The 14,593-nt window shown below is 48.6% G+C and overlaps 1 protein-coding gene across 1 annotated transcript; it reads left to right on the forward strand.

Annotated features, from left to right (window-relative positions):
- Positions 1 to 476: 476 nt before the first annotated feature.
- IRF4 (interferon regulatory factor 4) lies at positions 477 to 14,386 on the forward strand (the record flags this gene model as incomplete). Its single annotated transcript, XM_082294683.1, is given in 12 exon segments — positions 477 to 622; positions 624 to 651; positions 653 to 668; positions 2,234 to 2,278; positions 2,281 to 2,528; positions 2,987 to 3,173; positions 3,933 to 4,021; positions 4,583 to 4,724; positions 6,478 to 6,585; positions 7,908 to 8,261; positions 12,195 to 12,307; positions 14,243 to 14,386. Coding segments are annotated over 12 exon segments (1,620 nt in total).
- Between the last annotated feature and the right edge of the window lie 207 nt (positions 14,387 to 14,593).

Consider the following 14,593-nt stretch of genomic DNA (forward strand, 5'->3'; position numbering starts at 1 on the left):
CCCCCCTACCTTGTCTCCCATTTCACACCTTTCGGGCTGCAAAACACGGTGTGGGCTGGACGGGGAGAGCCCGAGCCCCGGGGGGAAAGGAGGCGGGTGTCTGTCTCATGCCACTCCGCGATCCCGGCTCTGTGCCCCGGGCAAAGTGGGGTTGGGTCGCAGAGGGTGCCGGCAGGGGGTACCGACCCCGGGCAAGGCGTGGGTGGGTGGGCGGATGCCCCCGCGTCTCCCCGAGCATCTCGGGGGCCCGGCCGGCGCCGTCTAGGACGTTTCTGGTGGGTGTAGCGAGCTGGGTCTTTACAGTAAAAGCCGCCCGGCTCTCACTGGTAGGAGTTTCCCCGGGCTATTTATGTATGTCCGTCTGTCTGTAGAGATTAAAAAAAACCCAACCCAGCGGGGACGCGGAGAGGGCGCCGATCTGCACGCCCTCCCGCCCGCACCGTGTTTACCAGCAGCGGTATGTGTCACTGCCTCAGATGTTTTCCAGTTCGCCAAGTCCCCGCTCCCCTCCACCGGCTCCACCTCCGGGCCCGCCTTCCCCCGCCCGGCACGACGCCCTCCATCATATAAAGAAACTTCCCGGTGCCACCGGCCCAGTCGCCCTGCGCCCGGTCTCAGCAGCCGCCCGGCACCGGCGGCCCCTGCCCGCTGCCAGCGCCGCGACAGAGGTAAGCGGGGGGCGGCCGAGCCGCCCGGGACCCCCGGCCCGGGCACAGCGCTCCCGCCGCAGCACCCGCGGGCCGGGCAGGGAGGCGGGGTGGGCGGTGCGGGCGTCTCGGCTTCCCCCAGTCGGGGCTTCTCCTGTGGCTGTCGGCACCTGAGCGAGAGCTTTGCCTTTTTGTTTTCTTCGTCTTTTTTTTTTTCTTTTTATTTCCCCCCCTTATTCTATTTTTTCCTTAATTTAAAGCAAAAAAATAATACCCGCCCGTTACCTGCTCCTGAGGTGACGGCGTGCACCGGCCCCCAGCCCGGCCGGTTCCCGCGACCCTCGGGAGGGTCGCAGGAATGTGTGGAAGGGATCCGCTTCATGCACAGTGAAAGGGGGGAAAGTGACTTTTTTGGGGTCTTCGCAGAGATTCCTGCGGGCTCCGCGCTGGGTAGCCGTGGTCTCGAACGCTTCCCCCCGCAGACGCACCCATGTGCAAGGGAGATGCTGGAGGACCGGGTTTGGTGTCCGGGGGAAGGGGTGTAAGAGGTGCGGAGCGGTGCTGCCCATCTTCCCACAGTAGTGTGCACCTGTCTGGCAAGAGGCTTGGGAAGACTCCTCGTGGGTAGGGGCAAAGATTCCCGGGTGAGGAATCACTTTATTTTGCTAGATGTAATAGGGGGAGGGAGTGAAGTGGGAACCCACGAAACTAAGATTTCGGGCATTCAAGCATTTTTCAGATTGGTGAGACAAACCTGAGGCCAGGTCCCCATCACTGGTGCCGGTGTCCTGGCGTTTGCACCTTCCCAGTGGGCGCCCATCCCTGCAGAGCCACGCTGCTCTCTGTGAACGCCCGCACCTCTGCGTGCAGCTATAGGGCTCTGTGTGGTGGGCTGCAAGCTCCCACGTCCCTGGGGACATAAGTGCCCTTATGCCAGGCTCTGTGGGTTGCTGTCTTTCCACTTTTAGGTATATGCAACGTATAGATTTGAGCGTTGCTATGTGTGTGTGCTGGGAGCAGTTGGAGGGGTAGATATGTATAGGACATCATGTGTTCAAGTGTGCCTTGCTGAAGTGAGCTTCTGGAAACTAGTGTGATGTTATAGATAGATGCCATATAAGTCATAACTGCATGTGAAGCCCTCGGAATCGTGTGCGTGTGTCTGATATCACATATGTGCACGATCATATGCAAATACATTTTAATGCAACTTTCCTCTTTTGGTTGAAAAGTAAACCCCCAGTTGAACTCTCAGCAGGACAAGGGGGTTGTGCCTTAAGTCACTTGCAATAAAAATTTTAACGACTGATGTATGTTCACGCAAAAGAGTGTCGGGACAGGGGGAAGTCTGTCAAAGTCTGCAGCACAGGCAGTGCCTGGGGAGGGCTGTGGGGGGCTGTGCCCAGTTTCCTGAGGCTCTGTACCGTGTTTCCCGGGGCCCCCAGGGCCCCCTACATGCCGTGGCTGCTGTTTGGTGTGGTGTGTGTGGCATCAGGGACCGGGCACCGCTGGTGTGTACTTTGCCCAGCGCTTGACCTGCGGGTTTTCCTCTCCCCACATCCTGCCCATTTCCCCCTCCCCTGCAGCCTCCCAGAGAGCCGGTGCTTGGACGTGTGCAGAAAGGTCAGCTTGGTGGGGCACCCCAAAACTCCCTGCCCAACCTCTGACACAAGTGGCATGAACTTGGAGCCGGGCGAGTGCGGGATGAACTCGGTGAGCTGTGGCAATGGGAAACTCCGCCAGTGGCTGATTGACCAGATAGACAGCGGCAAGTACCCCGGGCTGGTGTGGGAGAACGATGAGAAGAGCATCTTCCGCATCCCCTGGAAGCATGCTGGCAAGCAGGACTACAACCGGGAGGAGGATGCTGCCCTCTTCAAGGTAAGGCTCAGCCTGGGCTTGGGATTGCGGAACACTGGCAGGGCAGGAGGGATGCCCCTCACCATCCCATCCTTGCTGCCTGCCTCTGCAGGCTGGTTCTGCTGGTTGGCTGCTGCTGGACGCTGCCTGGCTGGTGGCGCTGGCTGTGGCCTGGTGTCCCTGTGTTTGAGGGACAGCCCACCCTTCCACGCTTCTCTGCGTGGAGTGAAATGCTTTTGGGACTGCAGCACATCTGTTTCCACACTCATTCCCCTTTCTTATGCCCTCTAAACTGTTTTTGATACCTTACCATGCTGCTTTTTTTTAGCCTAAACCTGTAGGGAGTAAATTCATGCACAGTTCATGCACATGTAAGCACACACACATATGCTGTTTCAAGCATTGTGCCTTGTAGTTGATTCTTTTTTTTTTCTTTTTTCCCATTTTCCTGCTCTTTTGATTATCTGAAATGTTTCCAGGCTTGGGCTCTTTTTAAAGGAAAGTTCAGAGAGGGCATTGATAAACCAGATCCCCCTACCTGGAAGACAAGATTAAGGTGTGCTTTGAACAAGAGCAATGACTTTGAAGAACTGGTGGAGAGAAGCCAGCTGGACATCTCAGATCCCTATAAAGTGTACAGAATAGTGCCAGAAGGAGCCAAAAAAGGTAAAGCATCTTAAATTCCCTGTGTAACAGAATGTGAATATGGCTCATTGCAAGCATATGAGGACTGAAGTGTGCTTTTCTGGAATGGCCCTGCAGGCTTTTTAAGTCTTTTAAGGGACAAAAATGAGGGCTCAAGTGCAGCTTGTTCTGATGGCTAGAGAGGCTGTGTCTGTGGGAGGACCGCTGGCGTTTGAGTCGGAGCATTGAAAGGGAGCACTTACAGGAAGATGCAGACAGGTGCCTGCACATCACTGGAGGAATTGTTCTTTTAGCTGGAGCCTCTCTGCCAGTTCTGTGTAGTGAGAGCCAAGCAGGCGGCTCAAGGGACAGGCAAAAAAAAAAAAAAAAAAAATTACATGCTGGATCTAGGTTGGGAATACAGGGAATAGCAATTTTGAGGCAGACAGTAGGTAACTGCCTTGAGGGGGAGGAGCTGGGAGTGAGGGATGCCCAGCCTGCAGCCTCCAGGGCAGGGGGCAGGGCAGTGCCTGTTCTCCAAGGAGTCCCTGGTGCCAGGCAGGGCCTGTGGGAGGCAAAGGCTTGGCATCACTGTGCACTAGGCTGGGCACTGCGGGACAGACTGCTTCCCAGAGCTGACTGCAAGGGGGGCCAGGGAATCCAGTCCCAACTGGGCTCTGGAAGGCATTTTGGTCCTCTCTCTGTTCAAGAGCAGGTTGTATGGATTTATCTTTAATGTGCCGATTGCAGATTTCCTTAAGATGTGGTTGACATTTATTTTCATTCCTCTGGTGAACACAGGTGCAAAACAGATCAACATGGAGGAGCAACCATTAATGATGAACCATCCCTTTCCAATAACATCTCCTTACACTGCACTACCATCCCAGGTATGGCATTAGTTGAGTGTTTCGCTTGGTGCCTCTACGCTGAGCAGGACAATTTCTGCGCTCTGTGCTGTGTCTGTCCTTGCTGGTGGGGCTCTCAGGTTCTCTCTGTGAAGAAACTTCATTATGAAAAGTGAGAAATTGAGAAGCAACTTTTCTAATGTCAGATGAGGCCACAGGGCAGTTGATTTCCCTTGGTGTTGTTTATCCCAGAGTAATAGCTCTTTTCTGTTGGACGACAGTTCCTAGTGCACTGCTGTTCTGTTGATGCCAGAATGCAAGCATCCAATGAAGCCTTGCTCTTTCAAGCAGACATTTAGCAGCAGTGCTTTGACTGCCTTTTGTTATTCCACTCCACTTATTGTTTACACCAGTGGTGAGAAACTCATTTGAAAGCCTCATTGGTGGTGGTGGCGGAGTGCCATCCGTGTAGCCTGGGCACAGCTCAGACCTCCATGGGCTTTGGCAGGGAGAATCAAGGAGCTGAGATGAGAAAGCTGATGCAATGCACAGCATTAGTTTTGACAGCTGCCTACTAAAAGAATACCTCGTTAAATTGAATAGGTACCGAACTACATGGTGCCCCATGAACGGAACTGGAGGGAGTTTGCCCCGGAGCAGCCGCATCCTGACATTCCCTACCAGTGCGCCAGCGTCCCCTTCGCCGCTCGCGGTCATCACTGGCAAGGGCCCGGCTGTGAAAACGGTAAGATGCCCCTGTCTAGGGCTGCTTGCTGAGGCTGGCCACCTGGAGGATCCTCAGGTTCCAGGTTTATTATTTGTGGCTTTGACTGGAATTAACAGATGTCGATGGAGAGGGGTGCTGGGTTCCCTTCAAAGACAGCCACCTTTGTCCTGACTTTTGCATTCACTGCCACTGAATGTGTGGTGTGTGGGCTGTACAGTCCTCTGAATTGATAGAAATTAGCCCCCAAAAGTCCTCAGCTGTCTCAAAAGCCCTGAGCAATAAAGAAGGCAACCAACCCTCACAAAAACCCCAAATGGGAACTTTAGCTTTTCTCTCTGATTTTGGACTTTTTGAGGTACACACCAGTGAGGTTTTCCCTCCAGCCTTGTGGGTTAGACTGGCATTATTCTCCCTAGAAGAAAGCTGGAATTACTACTTTATTTTAGTGCTGTGGAAGTGGGACAGCTTGTCATGGATTGAGACTCTCTTGGGGCTGGTACAGCAGAAACAGAATAAAGGGATGTTTCCTTCCCCAAAGATCTCACAGTACCAGAGCCTAACATAATCATGGCTTTCCAATATCTGCATCCATAAGAAAAAGCCCAAATTGTGAAAATCAGCAGTGCTGAAGCCTTCAGGGAATAAAACATAAGAGAAAGGGAACTGTGTCCTGTAGACCCTTGCAGGATAGCTCACCTGGGGATGCAGGCATTTGCTTTGTGAGGAGAAGCAGCTGGTTCAGTAGGGCAGGAAAGGATGGGAAGTGAGAAAGGACTCCAAAGAAGAGATGCTGTGTTTTCAGAGGACAGCTCTCTACTGGTTTTGATGCAGAGAAATCTTTGGATCTGCTAAAAAGTAAATGCTCATTGCACTGCAACTTTTGCTGGCAGTATTTTGAAATTATTAGGCAGAATGCTTTGCTTTTAGTTGAGTTATTTGCTAATAAAAAAATCAAGGTAGCAAGCAGAATGAGCTCTGCCCTGAAGTACATCCTCTGCAGCAGTTAAACACATTTGGATACTTGGCTGAATTTGTAGGCAGTTGTTAGTGGTTGATACTGGGTTTCTCACTGGGCTCTAAAATGTGTCAAGAGATTGAGGGTGTTTTTTATCCACGTTGCTCCAGCTCCTGATTGTGGTGAGTTCTGCCACTGGGAAAGGTAACGCGTGCTTGTCTGCAAGTCACTTGCATCATCCTCCAAAGGCTTTTATTGGCATTAAGAAACAGAGGAAAACATCAATTGCCCGTGGTATAATCCACTTACTGAAAGGCATCTGTTGGAACAGTTTAATAGTAGTTCTGCTAATAAAACCCTAATAATCTCCTGCCACGAATTTTTATTTACCTACATTTAAACAGTGTTAGGCCCAGCTTTATTGTTACACCCGTCATTAGTAAAATTTCTTGTAAAAACAAATTGTTTTATGCTGGTGACTTTTAAGAGCACTGTAGTCTAGTTAAAAATGTGAATTATTTCTCTAATGGAATAACATGTTAGGTAAGGAAAAGGACTAGGGGGAATATTGAAGTACTAAGGGACTATTTCATGCAGACCCAAAGAAAAATACAGTCCAGGTAACATCTGGAGTGACTGGTAGAGTTGGCCTGCCTGGAGGAATTTGGAAATAAGACCTTTTTAAGAAGAAGGGGAAAGAGAGAGAGAGTTCCTGTTGGGGCCCAGGAAAACTCACTTTTGCATTGCTGTGATCTCTGCCCTAGCTTTTCTCTTAGGATTTAGGCTGCTGTCACTGACTTTTGTTTGTGAAAACAGGTTGTCAGGTGACAGGAACCTTTTATGCTTGTGCTCCTCCTGAGTCCCAGACTCCTGGCATCCCGATTGAGCCAAGCATAAGGTCTGGTGAAGCCCTCGCTCTGTCAGGTAAGGTCCATAACCCCCCAGGCTTCCTGGGGAGCTTGACAAGAGAATCCCACTTCTGACTTGCCCAGGCACCATCCCTCCTTTCAAATGAAAGTAAAAAAAGAAGCAAAAAAATAAAAGTAACCTCTTTAATGAATGAATTTGGTGTATGGTTTTAAGTCTCTGTTTTCCAGGGTACTTAAGCACTTCCAGCCCCAGCTCCAAGGGATGGAGGTGGTTAAAGTTAATGGAAGTGCTTCATTGGTTCATGGTATTAGTGCTGAGGTGCTCTGGTGAGACACCAAATCAGGCCTTCCCAAGGCAAATTTGGAGTATCAGTGACTTAAGGCTTAGGTTTTCATTTAGGAGGAGCCTAAATGGGTACCTTGTAGTGCTCCTGCTGGTGCCATCTGGCTTTGCTCTGCTTTGTTATTCCTGGTGGAAAAAAAAAAGACATTCAGGAAAGGAAAGGGAAGTTATTTCAGCCAGGTTTGCAGATGTCTGGATGCTGGGGAACTTTCTAAGTAACTCTGGGAAAAGGTGTGGGAATGTGCTTTTCACAAAAATAATGGATAGACCTGTAATGTGATACTTGGTGGGTTTCTTAAGTGGGATTGCTCTCCTGAATCAGGGTGTCAGTGTGTGTGTAGATGTGTGTGCCTTTGTGTGTATGTGAACATATATTGTACACACGTGTATATATTTTATATATATATATATATATATATATATATATATATATATTCAGTGCTGTGTGAATTCGTAGCAGTCAGCCAAGTTGACCAAATGGCCATTTGAAAGCAAGGCAGGGGATTTTGGGTACAGCCCTGTTGGAGCTGGAGCCAGCAGTCACTTCTCTCCAGGCAGCTGAGTGCAAGTTTGCAGGTCCCCTGTGCAGAAGCCTTTTCTATGCAAAGTCTGGGGGAAAACACAGCTACTTCCTTATTAAATCTGAGGAAGTGCACTGAGCCGGTGGGTTTAATTGTGACGTGAACTTGGAAAATGTGACCAACATCAACTTCTTGTGTGCAGATTTTTCCTTTTAAATGGAAATGTGAAGTTTGTGGGATTCTAGTTCCTACCAAATTCCCACGCATCAGTAGCCCTTTCAATAAGATAAGAGAGCATTAATGGTACTGTGCCCCAAAAATTTTAGTATTTATATTGTTTTATATGGTTTTATTTTTCTTACTAATATGAGCTTCTGGGTGGTGCTGACCATTGGGATCAGAAATCTCATGCAAACTTGTCTCTTGGCCTTAGCACAGATCTGAAACATAAAACATCCATGCTAGTGCATCACAGTGATTGTTTTATGTTTGTTTGTTTGTTTCTCCTTGTAGACTGTCGACTCCACATCTGTTTATATTACCGTGAAATACTGGTGAAGGAGGTGACAACTTCCAGTCCTGAAGGCTGTAGGATATCCCATGGCCAAAGCTACGAGGTCAGCAGCCTGGACCAAGTTATCTTCCCTTATCCAGAGGATAATGGCCAGAGGAAGAACATAGAAAAACTGCTGAACCACCTGGAACGAGGAGTAATTCTATGGATGGCACCCGATGGCCTCTATGCTAAGAGACTTTGCCAAAGCAGGATCTACTGGGACGGGCCTCTGGCGCTCTGCAGTGACCGGCCCAACAAGCTGGAGCGGGACCAAACATGCAAGCTCTTCGATACTCAGCAGTTTTTAGCAGGTAATTCCCACCATGGCTTTGATACTGTCTTGGAAATGTCACCCTGTGGTCGCTGTCCACATCAGCTCTATGGGAGTGCTCTTTTCATGCTACTTTATGAATTACAGTGAGAATTGCCCCTCGATATTTCTGGGCAAATGCAGCCAAGGAGTACTTGAATCCTGAGCAATCCTGTAAATTTCTGTATTTTCTGCACATTCAGTGCCCCTGCACAGACCAGCAGAAGTGAACTGAGGCTCAGCTGGTGACACCCAACCCCCCACATTTCTATACGAAGCATAAAGAGGAACCTAGCAAAATAGTTTCTCCATAAATTGACATAGAAAAGTGGATGCTGATCTTGGATTTGCTAGTCTTAAGTCCTGGATAGGTCTGTGGTCTGCACTTGTGCTCCTCTCAGCTTGACCCAAAAAAAGGTCTTGCTCAGAGTATAAAAATTTCAGTAGCAAGCCTTCTTTTCAGACTGTGCCAGTATCTAAAAGATATCTGGGAATTGAAAAGGATTTCACAAGCTCTGGAATTTCAAGAGTGCCTAATATTCTGAGCAAGGAGGTGCGTACCTCACCAGAGCTCTCTGGGAAGGTCTCATTTTGCACAAGGCAGTGCAGAAGGAGCAGGGGAGTGCTTTAGGACAGCGCCTTCTCCTTCCAGCCCATGAAGGGAAGGGACAAAGCCTCAACCCCACTTCCCAGCACACCTGAACAGTTAGAGAGAGGAGAGCTGTCCACCCAGAGGAACTGGTGGGAGATAGTCATTGTTCCAGAGGACAGCTTGGGCAGCAGGAATAGACATTGGCCCTTCTTTGATATTTCTGGCATCGCTTAGAGGTGAACTAAGTGGCTATGATTTGGTGTGTTTTCTTACTAGAACTGGGCATCAACACTGGCATGACACTCTCAGGGGAATAATGCCTTTCAAAATTTAAAAAAAACCCATCAAACTAAATCCAAATCAGCAGCTTTAGCATACTTTATATTCCAAGGTTGATGTACTCTCCTAGAGAAACAGTCAGGAAAAAATGTATTTAAAGAGAGAAATCTTATATAGATGTGAGAATTGACAGTTAGAAAGGGGAATTTGAGGTCAGGGTGTTGGCTTGTGCTTCAATCACATGCTAATTTAAAGATGTATAATTCTGCGCCCAGTGATGGTTTTGGAAATCCCTTTCCCTTTTCTTGGGTGGTTTTTTAGGTGTGCTCTGGGTTCTTCCAAATGGTTGACAGGACATCTCTTTTTAGACACCTAACCCCAAAGATAAGCTCAAGCAATAGTTATTTTTCACCCCTCCTAAATTACTTATGCACCAGTGCCTGTGCAAACCCAAGTGTGTGGTTGCAGTCACAGTCTGTGGCGTGTGCAAAGTGAGTTTTTGCATGTGATGATGCTCAGTGAAGTTTGTAAGTGACTTGCTGTGGGCCTGTCACCTCTGCACGTTAATTGAATGTGCTGAGGTCCTAACCTGCGAGCAAGCTCAGGGATTCCCCTACACTGGGAAACTGGGGCTCCTCTGGGTAGAGAGGCAGGAGATCTCTGCCAGGAGAGGGAATCTTGAACAGCAGAGAAAGGGACAGATGCAGAACTGCTATGGACCAACCACAACTCTTGGGAAACCACTGAGGAGCTGAACCCTGCAATGCAAACTGCACTGGAGCATCGGGGCCTGTGCTGAGAAGCCTCTGCTGCTGAGAAAGCTAAAATGGGGCAATAAATCAGAAATCAGGGGAATGGTCTCTGTGGAGAGAGATAAATGCATTGTAAATGTTGTAAATTGGGCTGGCTGGAGAGTAGGAGGACAGAGACTTGGAGTTTGAGGGTGGCAGCCAGAGAATGGTTGGTGGGACAGAAGGAGTGGCAGCTGGAGCCAGCGTATGAGGAGATGGGAAAGGTTTGGGGAGGCACATGGGGAGCCCTTTGGTGTTGGAGGATGCACTTGGGCCTGGAAAGGAAGACAGAGCAAGTGGAAGGTTTCGGAGAAGCGCTGGGCTGACCTCAAGCCATGATTACCCTGGTGGTGGGAAAGAAAGGGCTTTCTTCTCCAGGTCTGTGCTATGGGCACTCCCACAGGTATTCAGGACTTGGAGAATTGCTGAGGCCGAGTAAAACAAGGGAAAGAGGAAGTTGAAAGAAGTTGCACATTATCAGTGTGGTTGGATTGGGCTTGGGTGAATCATCCTTCCCTGTCCTGTACCAGCACAGAGGGAAGCAGGGTCCCATGGAAAACATCTCTTCTTTCTTGCCTTATTCCCAGAGAGCTCATGGCACTCTTCAAGGGTTTTTAGGGAGACTTTGGGGAAAGCTGTGCTTTACTCCATGTTTTAAGTGAGATGCCCATTGTTCTACTTGTGTAACTGACCCTCTCAGTAAAACTGGTAGTCCAAGCAAGTGTTGGGATGCTGTTGTGGTAGCCACTGAATCCACCTTGGTCTGAACAGCTTGCAGTTAGAGTAGGAATGGCAGGGGTGTATTTTGGGAAAACATGCATTTGTCATGTCAAGTTCAAAGGCTCTCCTTTCCCTCTCCAGCAGGGAGGGTGCTCCATTATAACACATTGGCTTTAATATTAATTTCAACTTTTTTCAGAAAGCATGAACAGGGTTATAAATGAAAATGATATCTTTATCAATCAGCTGTGTAGAAATATGGCACTTAACACAGACTTTAGCAAGGATATGTTAGATGGAATGTTCTCTTTTCAGGATGGAAATGCAGTGTCTAAAACACAACATTTGGTCCACAGCACTGGAGATTTTGGTTTGAGTAGAAGTACCTTATAAATGCCTGCCCTGCTACCTTTCACAGGGAACACTGACTATTAGAATAATAATATAATTTGACCATTTCACTTTGCACAAGGCTGTGGGTTAGTGAAGAGGGTGCAGGAGCACAGAAGACACAAAAGGCTCTTTTGCTGGCTCAGTACATGGCTGAAGTGCAGCCCTTCCCCTTTCCTTACCTCAGTGTCCTGCACCAGGCACAGTGATGACAATGGCTGGTGGCTAAACTTTGTGCCTGGCAGTGCTTTGTGTCTCTGGCCACTACCAAGCCATTGGTTTCAGTGCTGCTCTTCTGTGTCTGCTTGGATGGTTCCCAGTTACCACTAGTGTCTGCTCCAGGGGCTCTGCTGGTGGGGTCCCACAGTAGTACTAACTGAGAGACATGTTGGTTTGTGCATATGAAATTAATTGTGAGACAAAGCAAACAGAAAAATTGCAGTGTTGTAACTAGTCCCCCGACCCGAGGGAAAGTCTCCGAACTCAGTGTCTTGTGCTTACCTCTTGTCTTTTTCCTGACCTCGCTCATCATCCCCTGGAGTTACTTTGTCTTCTCTCACTGTGCTCCAGGGTCGTCCACAAAGTCTATCTTACTGGCCTATACTGGTTTTGACTGGGGCAGGGTTAGTTTTCTTCATAGTGGTCCATGTGGTGCTATGGTTTGGATTTGTGACCTAAACAGTGCTGATAACACAGGGACAGTTTAGCTGATGTTGAGCAGTGCAAGCACAATGCCAAGGCTTTCTCCGTGTCTCACTCTGCCCTCACAGGCCACAGTCTGGGGTGACCAAGAGTCTGGGAAGGGGCACAGCCAGGGCAGCCAACCCCAGCTGAGGGATATTCCATTCCATATGACCTTGTGTTCTGCAGTAAAACAGGGCTTGGGGGAATTTGCTAGAGGTTGCTGTTGCTTGGGCACTGGCTGTGTGTAGGTCAGCTGGTCATGAGTGATTGCATTTTCCAGTACTTGTTTTTCTTTGTTTCGTCTTCTTTGTTTTTTTCTTTTTACCATTAAACTGTCTTTATCTCAGCCCACAATTTCTTGTCCTTTTGCCATTCTGTTTTTCTCTCCCATGCTGGAGCTGGGAGTGAGTGAGTAGCTGTGTGGTGCTTGCCTGTCGTCCATGATTATTCCACAGCATGGTACTTTCTCTCTTCCCAGAGCTGCAAGCCTTTGCTCACCATGGACGTCCACTGCCAAGATACCAGGTCGCCCTGTGCTTTGGGGAGGAATTTCCAGATCCACAGAGGCAGAGGAAACTAATTACAGCCCATGTAAGTAGGATTTCTGCCTTACCTAAAACAAGCACACTCTTTGGCAGATATGAATCTGCCAGTCAGGCTTTTGTACCTCATGTGTATTATGAGGGAGGTAACAAATTGTTGAAAGTGCAGCACTTTCCAGAACAGGGTTTAATCCTCAGATCTGCCAAGGACTGGTAGCCCTCAGTAGGGCAGAGCACCTGATTTTCCCTCTCTACAGAGTGTGTCATTTGTGATCTGTTGCAAATCCCATCAAACCCTAAAGCTGAAATGTACCGGGAGCTGCAGGGCCGTGTTGTTATCACCAGCCCAGATGTGCAGCTCCTTGGACTGCCTGGACGGTGCAGGATGCGGTGCTTTTACACCCACTGCACCTGCAGGGGCTCCAGAATGCCAGCCTGCATCTCCAGGACCTCAGCCCTTAATGGGACACAGGGGCTGCCTGTGCAGCTTCAGGGCTCAGTAGCTGTCAGGCTCACGGGCTGACTGACCACAGTTCACACACACTCAAAGCTGCTGTTTCGGGATGCTCTCTGAGAGAGGGTGATGACAGAGACTGAGACCAGGTACTTTCTGAATTGGCTCTATTGGTCCATAAAACCACAAGACAGGTGGTAATTCACACGTTAGTGGCAGGGCTTAGCTCACTGCATCCTTGATAAGAAAACTGGTGTCTCTTTAAAATTTTTTGAAAGCCCCTTCAGTAGCAGCACAGGTCCCAAGTCAGACTTTTGCCCTAAGCTGTGGCCTCTCCTCAGCTGTGTAGCTTTCATGCTGCCACACTGCTGCCTAGCAGGTCTCTGGGGTGGAAGTTGAGAAGCTCACAAATCCATCCTGAGCTGTGTAATGACTAGTTAGAGATAGCTGCCCCTTCCTGACTCTCCTTCAACTCTTTTCCATTCCTGTTTTGGCTTTGCAGCTTTCCATCCCTCCTTCCTAGCATCTTCTCTTCAGTCCCCAATCCATCTCCTGTCCTGGTATCTTCTCTGTGAGCCTGTACCTCCTGGTCTTTCCAGAGTTTTGCTTCCCCTTTACCAACTGCTCAATCTCCTCATCCTCTTGATCTGTCCTGACTTGTGGGCTGGTGGGACTCTACCATCCCACCAAAGAGTTATGCACTGGAAGCTGCCTGGCTCAGCTGTCCCACTGCCTTCCCATCTCCACCATCTCCTCCAAAACAGTGCCTGTGTCTTTTAATATGGAGGGATTGGCTGACCAGCAGGAGAGGATTGTGAACAAGTGTCATCCAGCCTGTCCTCCACTGAGAGTAAGGAGAGCTCAGGTGTTTGTTCTCAGTGTACAGCTCAAATATTTACAGTCAGAGCCCAAAGCCCTGAGAGGGAGTGGTGGTTTCTGAAGAGACAGAAGTGAAGGCACTGTTAACTCATACAAATCCCACTTGGTGGTTGATCAAATTCCTCATCAGAGCTTGAATGAACAGAAACAAGAGTAACCTTGATGTTAGGTTGAAATCTAACTTCAGACACAGTCATTTGGCAACATATCTCAGCTTACCCAAGGGCTCCAACATTTCAAGTTAAGTCCTCAATGTGCTTTGCAATGCAGACAAGACTCTTGGTGTGTTCAGTATGTATTTAAACACCTCGAGTGGCTGTGGACATCTGTGTCCTGTGGGCATTGCTCACATCCTGGGGCTGGCTAAGGGACTGCAATTTTTGATACATCATTTGTGTCACTGCTACAGTCCCTTTTAAATGAAGGCAGTGAAGGTAAGGAGTGGGAGGCACTTGGCAGGAGATCTATGCTAGGCTAGGCAAGACCTAGCTTAAAACAGAGATTAGTGAGACTGCTGAAATTGTGTTCCCATTGTGGTAAGCAGAACTGTTTTGTCCTGTCTTGGTCTTAACTTAGAACCACCGTAAATAACTAAGATAAGGAGTGTGAAGTTTTGTCACATGTCTGATTAACATTTTGTCTGTTCTTAAGGTTGAACCCATGTTTGCCAGGCAGCTGTATTACTTTGCTCAACAAAACAGTGGACATCTGCTGAGAGGCTATGATTTACCAGAACTTGTGCCTAGTCCAGAGGATTATCACAGATCTATTCGCCATTCCTCTATTCAAGAGTAAGATCCTCAGAAAGAGTGGTTTTAAAGGCACTGTAAAGATTGTGGAGAGTGGAAGAGCAGATCTGGGTCACGATTTGGAGATCCACAGTCCCAGTTGGATGTGTTCAGGGTTTCAATGATAGGAAAGTGAACAACTAGGACAACTGTATTGTACAATAAAAGTGATGGGTCTTCAACATTTGGATGCTACGTCTCACATAGGGTTCCA

The sequence above is a fragment of the Coloeus monedula genome, assembly GCF_965178545.1.
Source record: "Coloeus monedula genome assembly, chromosome: 1".
NCBI classification, from domain to species: domain Eukaryota; kingdom Metazoa; phylum Chordata; class Aves; order Passeriformes; family Corvidae; genus Coloeus; species Coloeus monedula.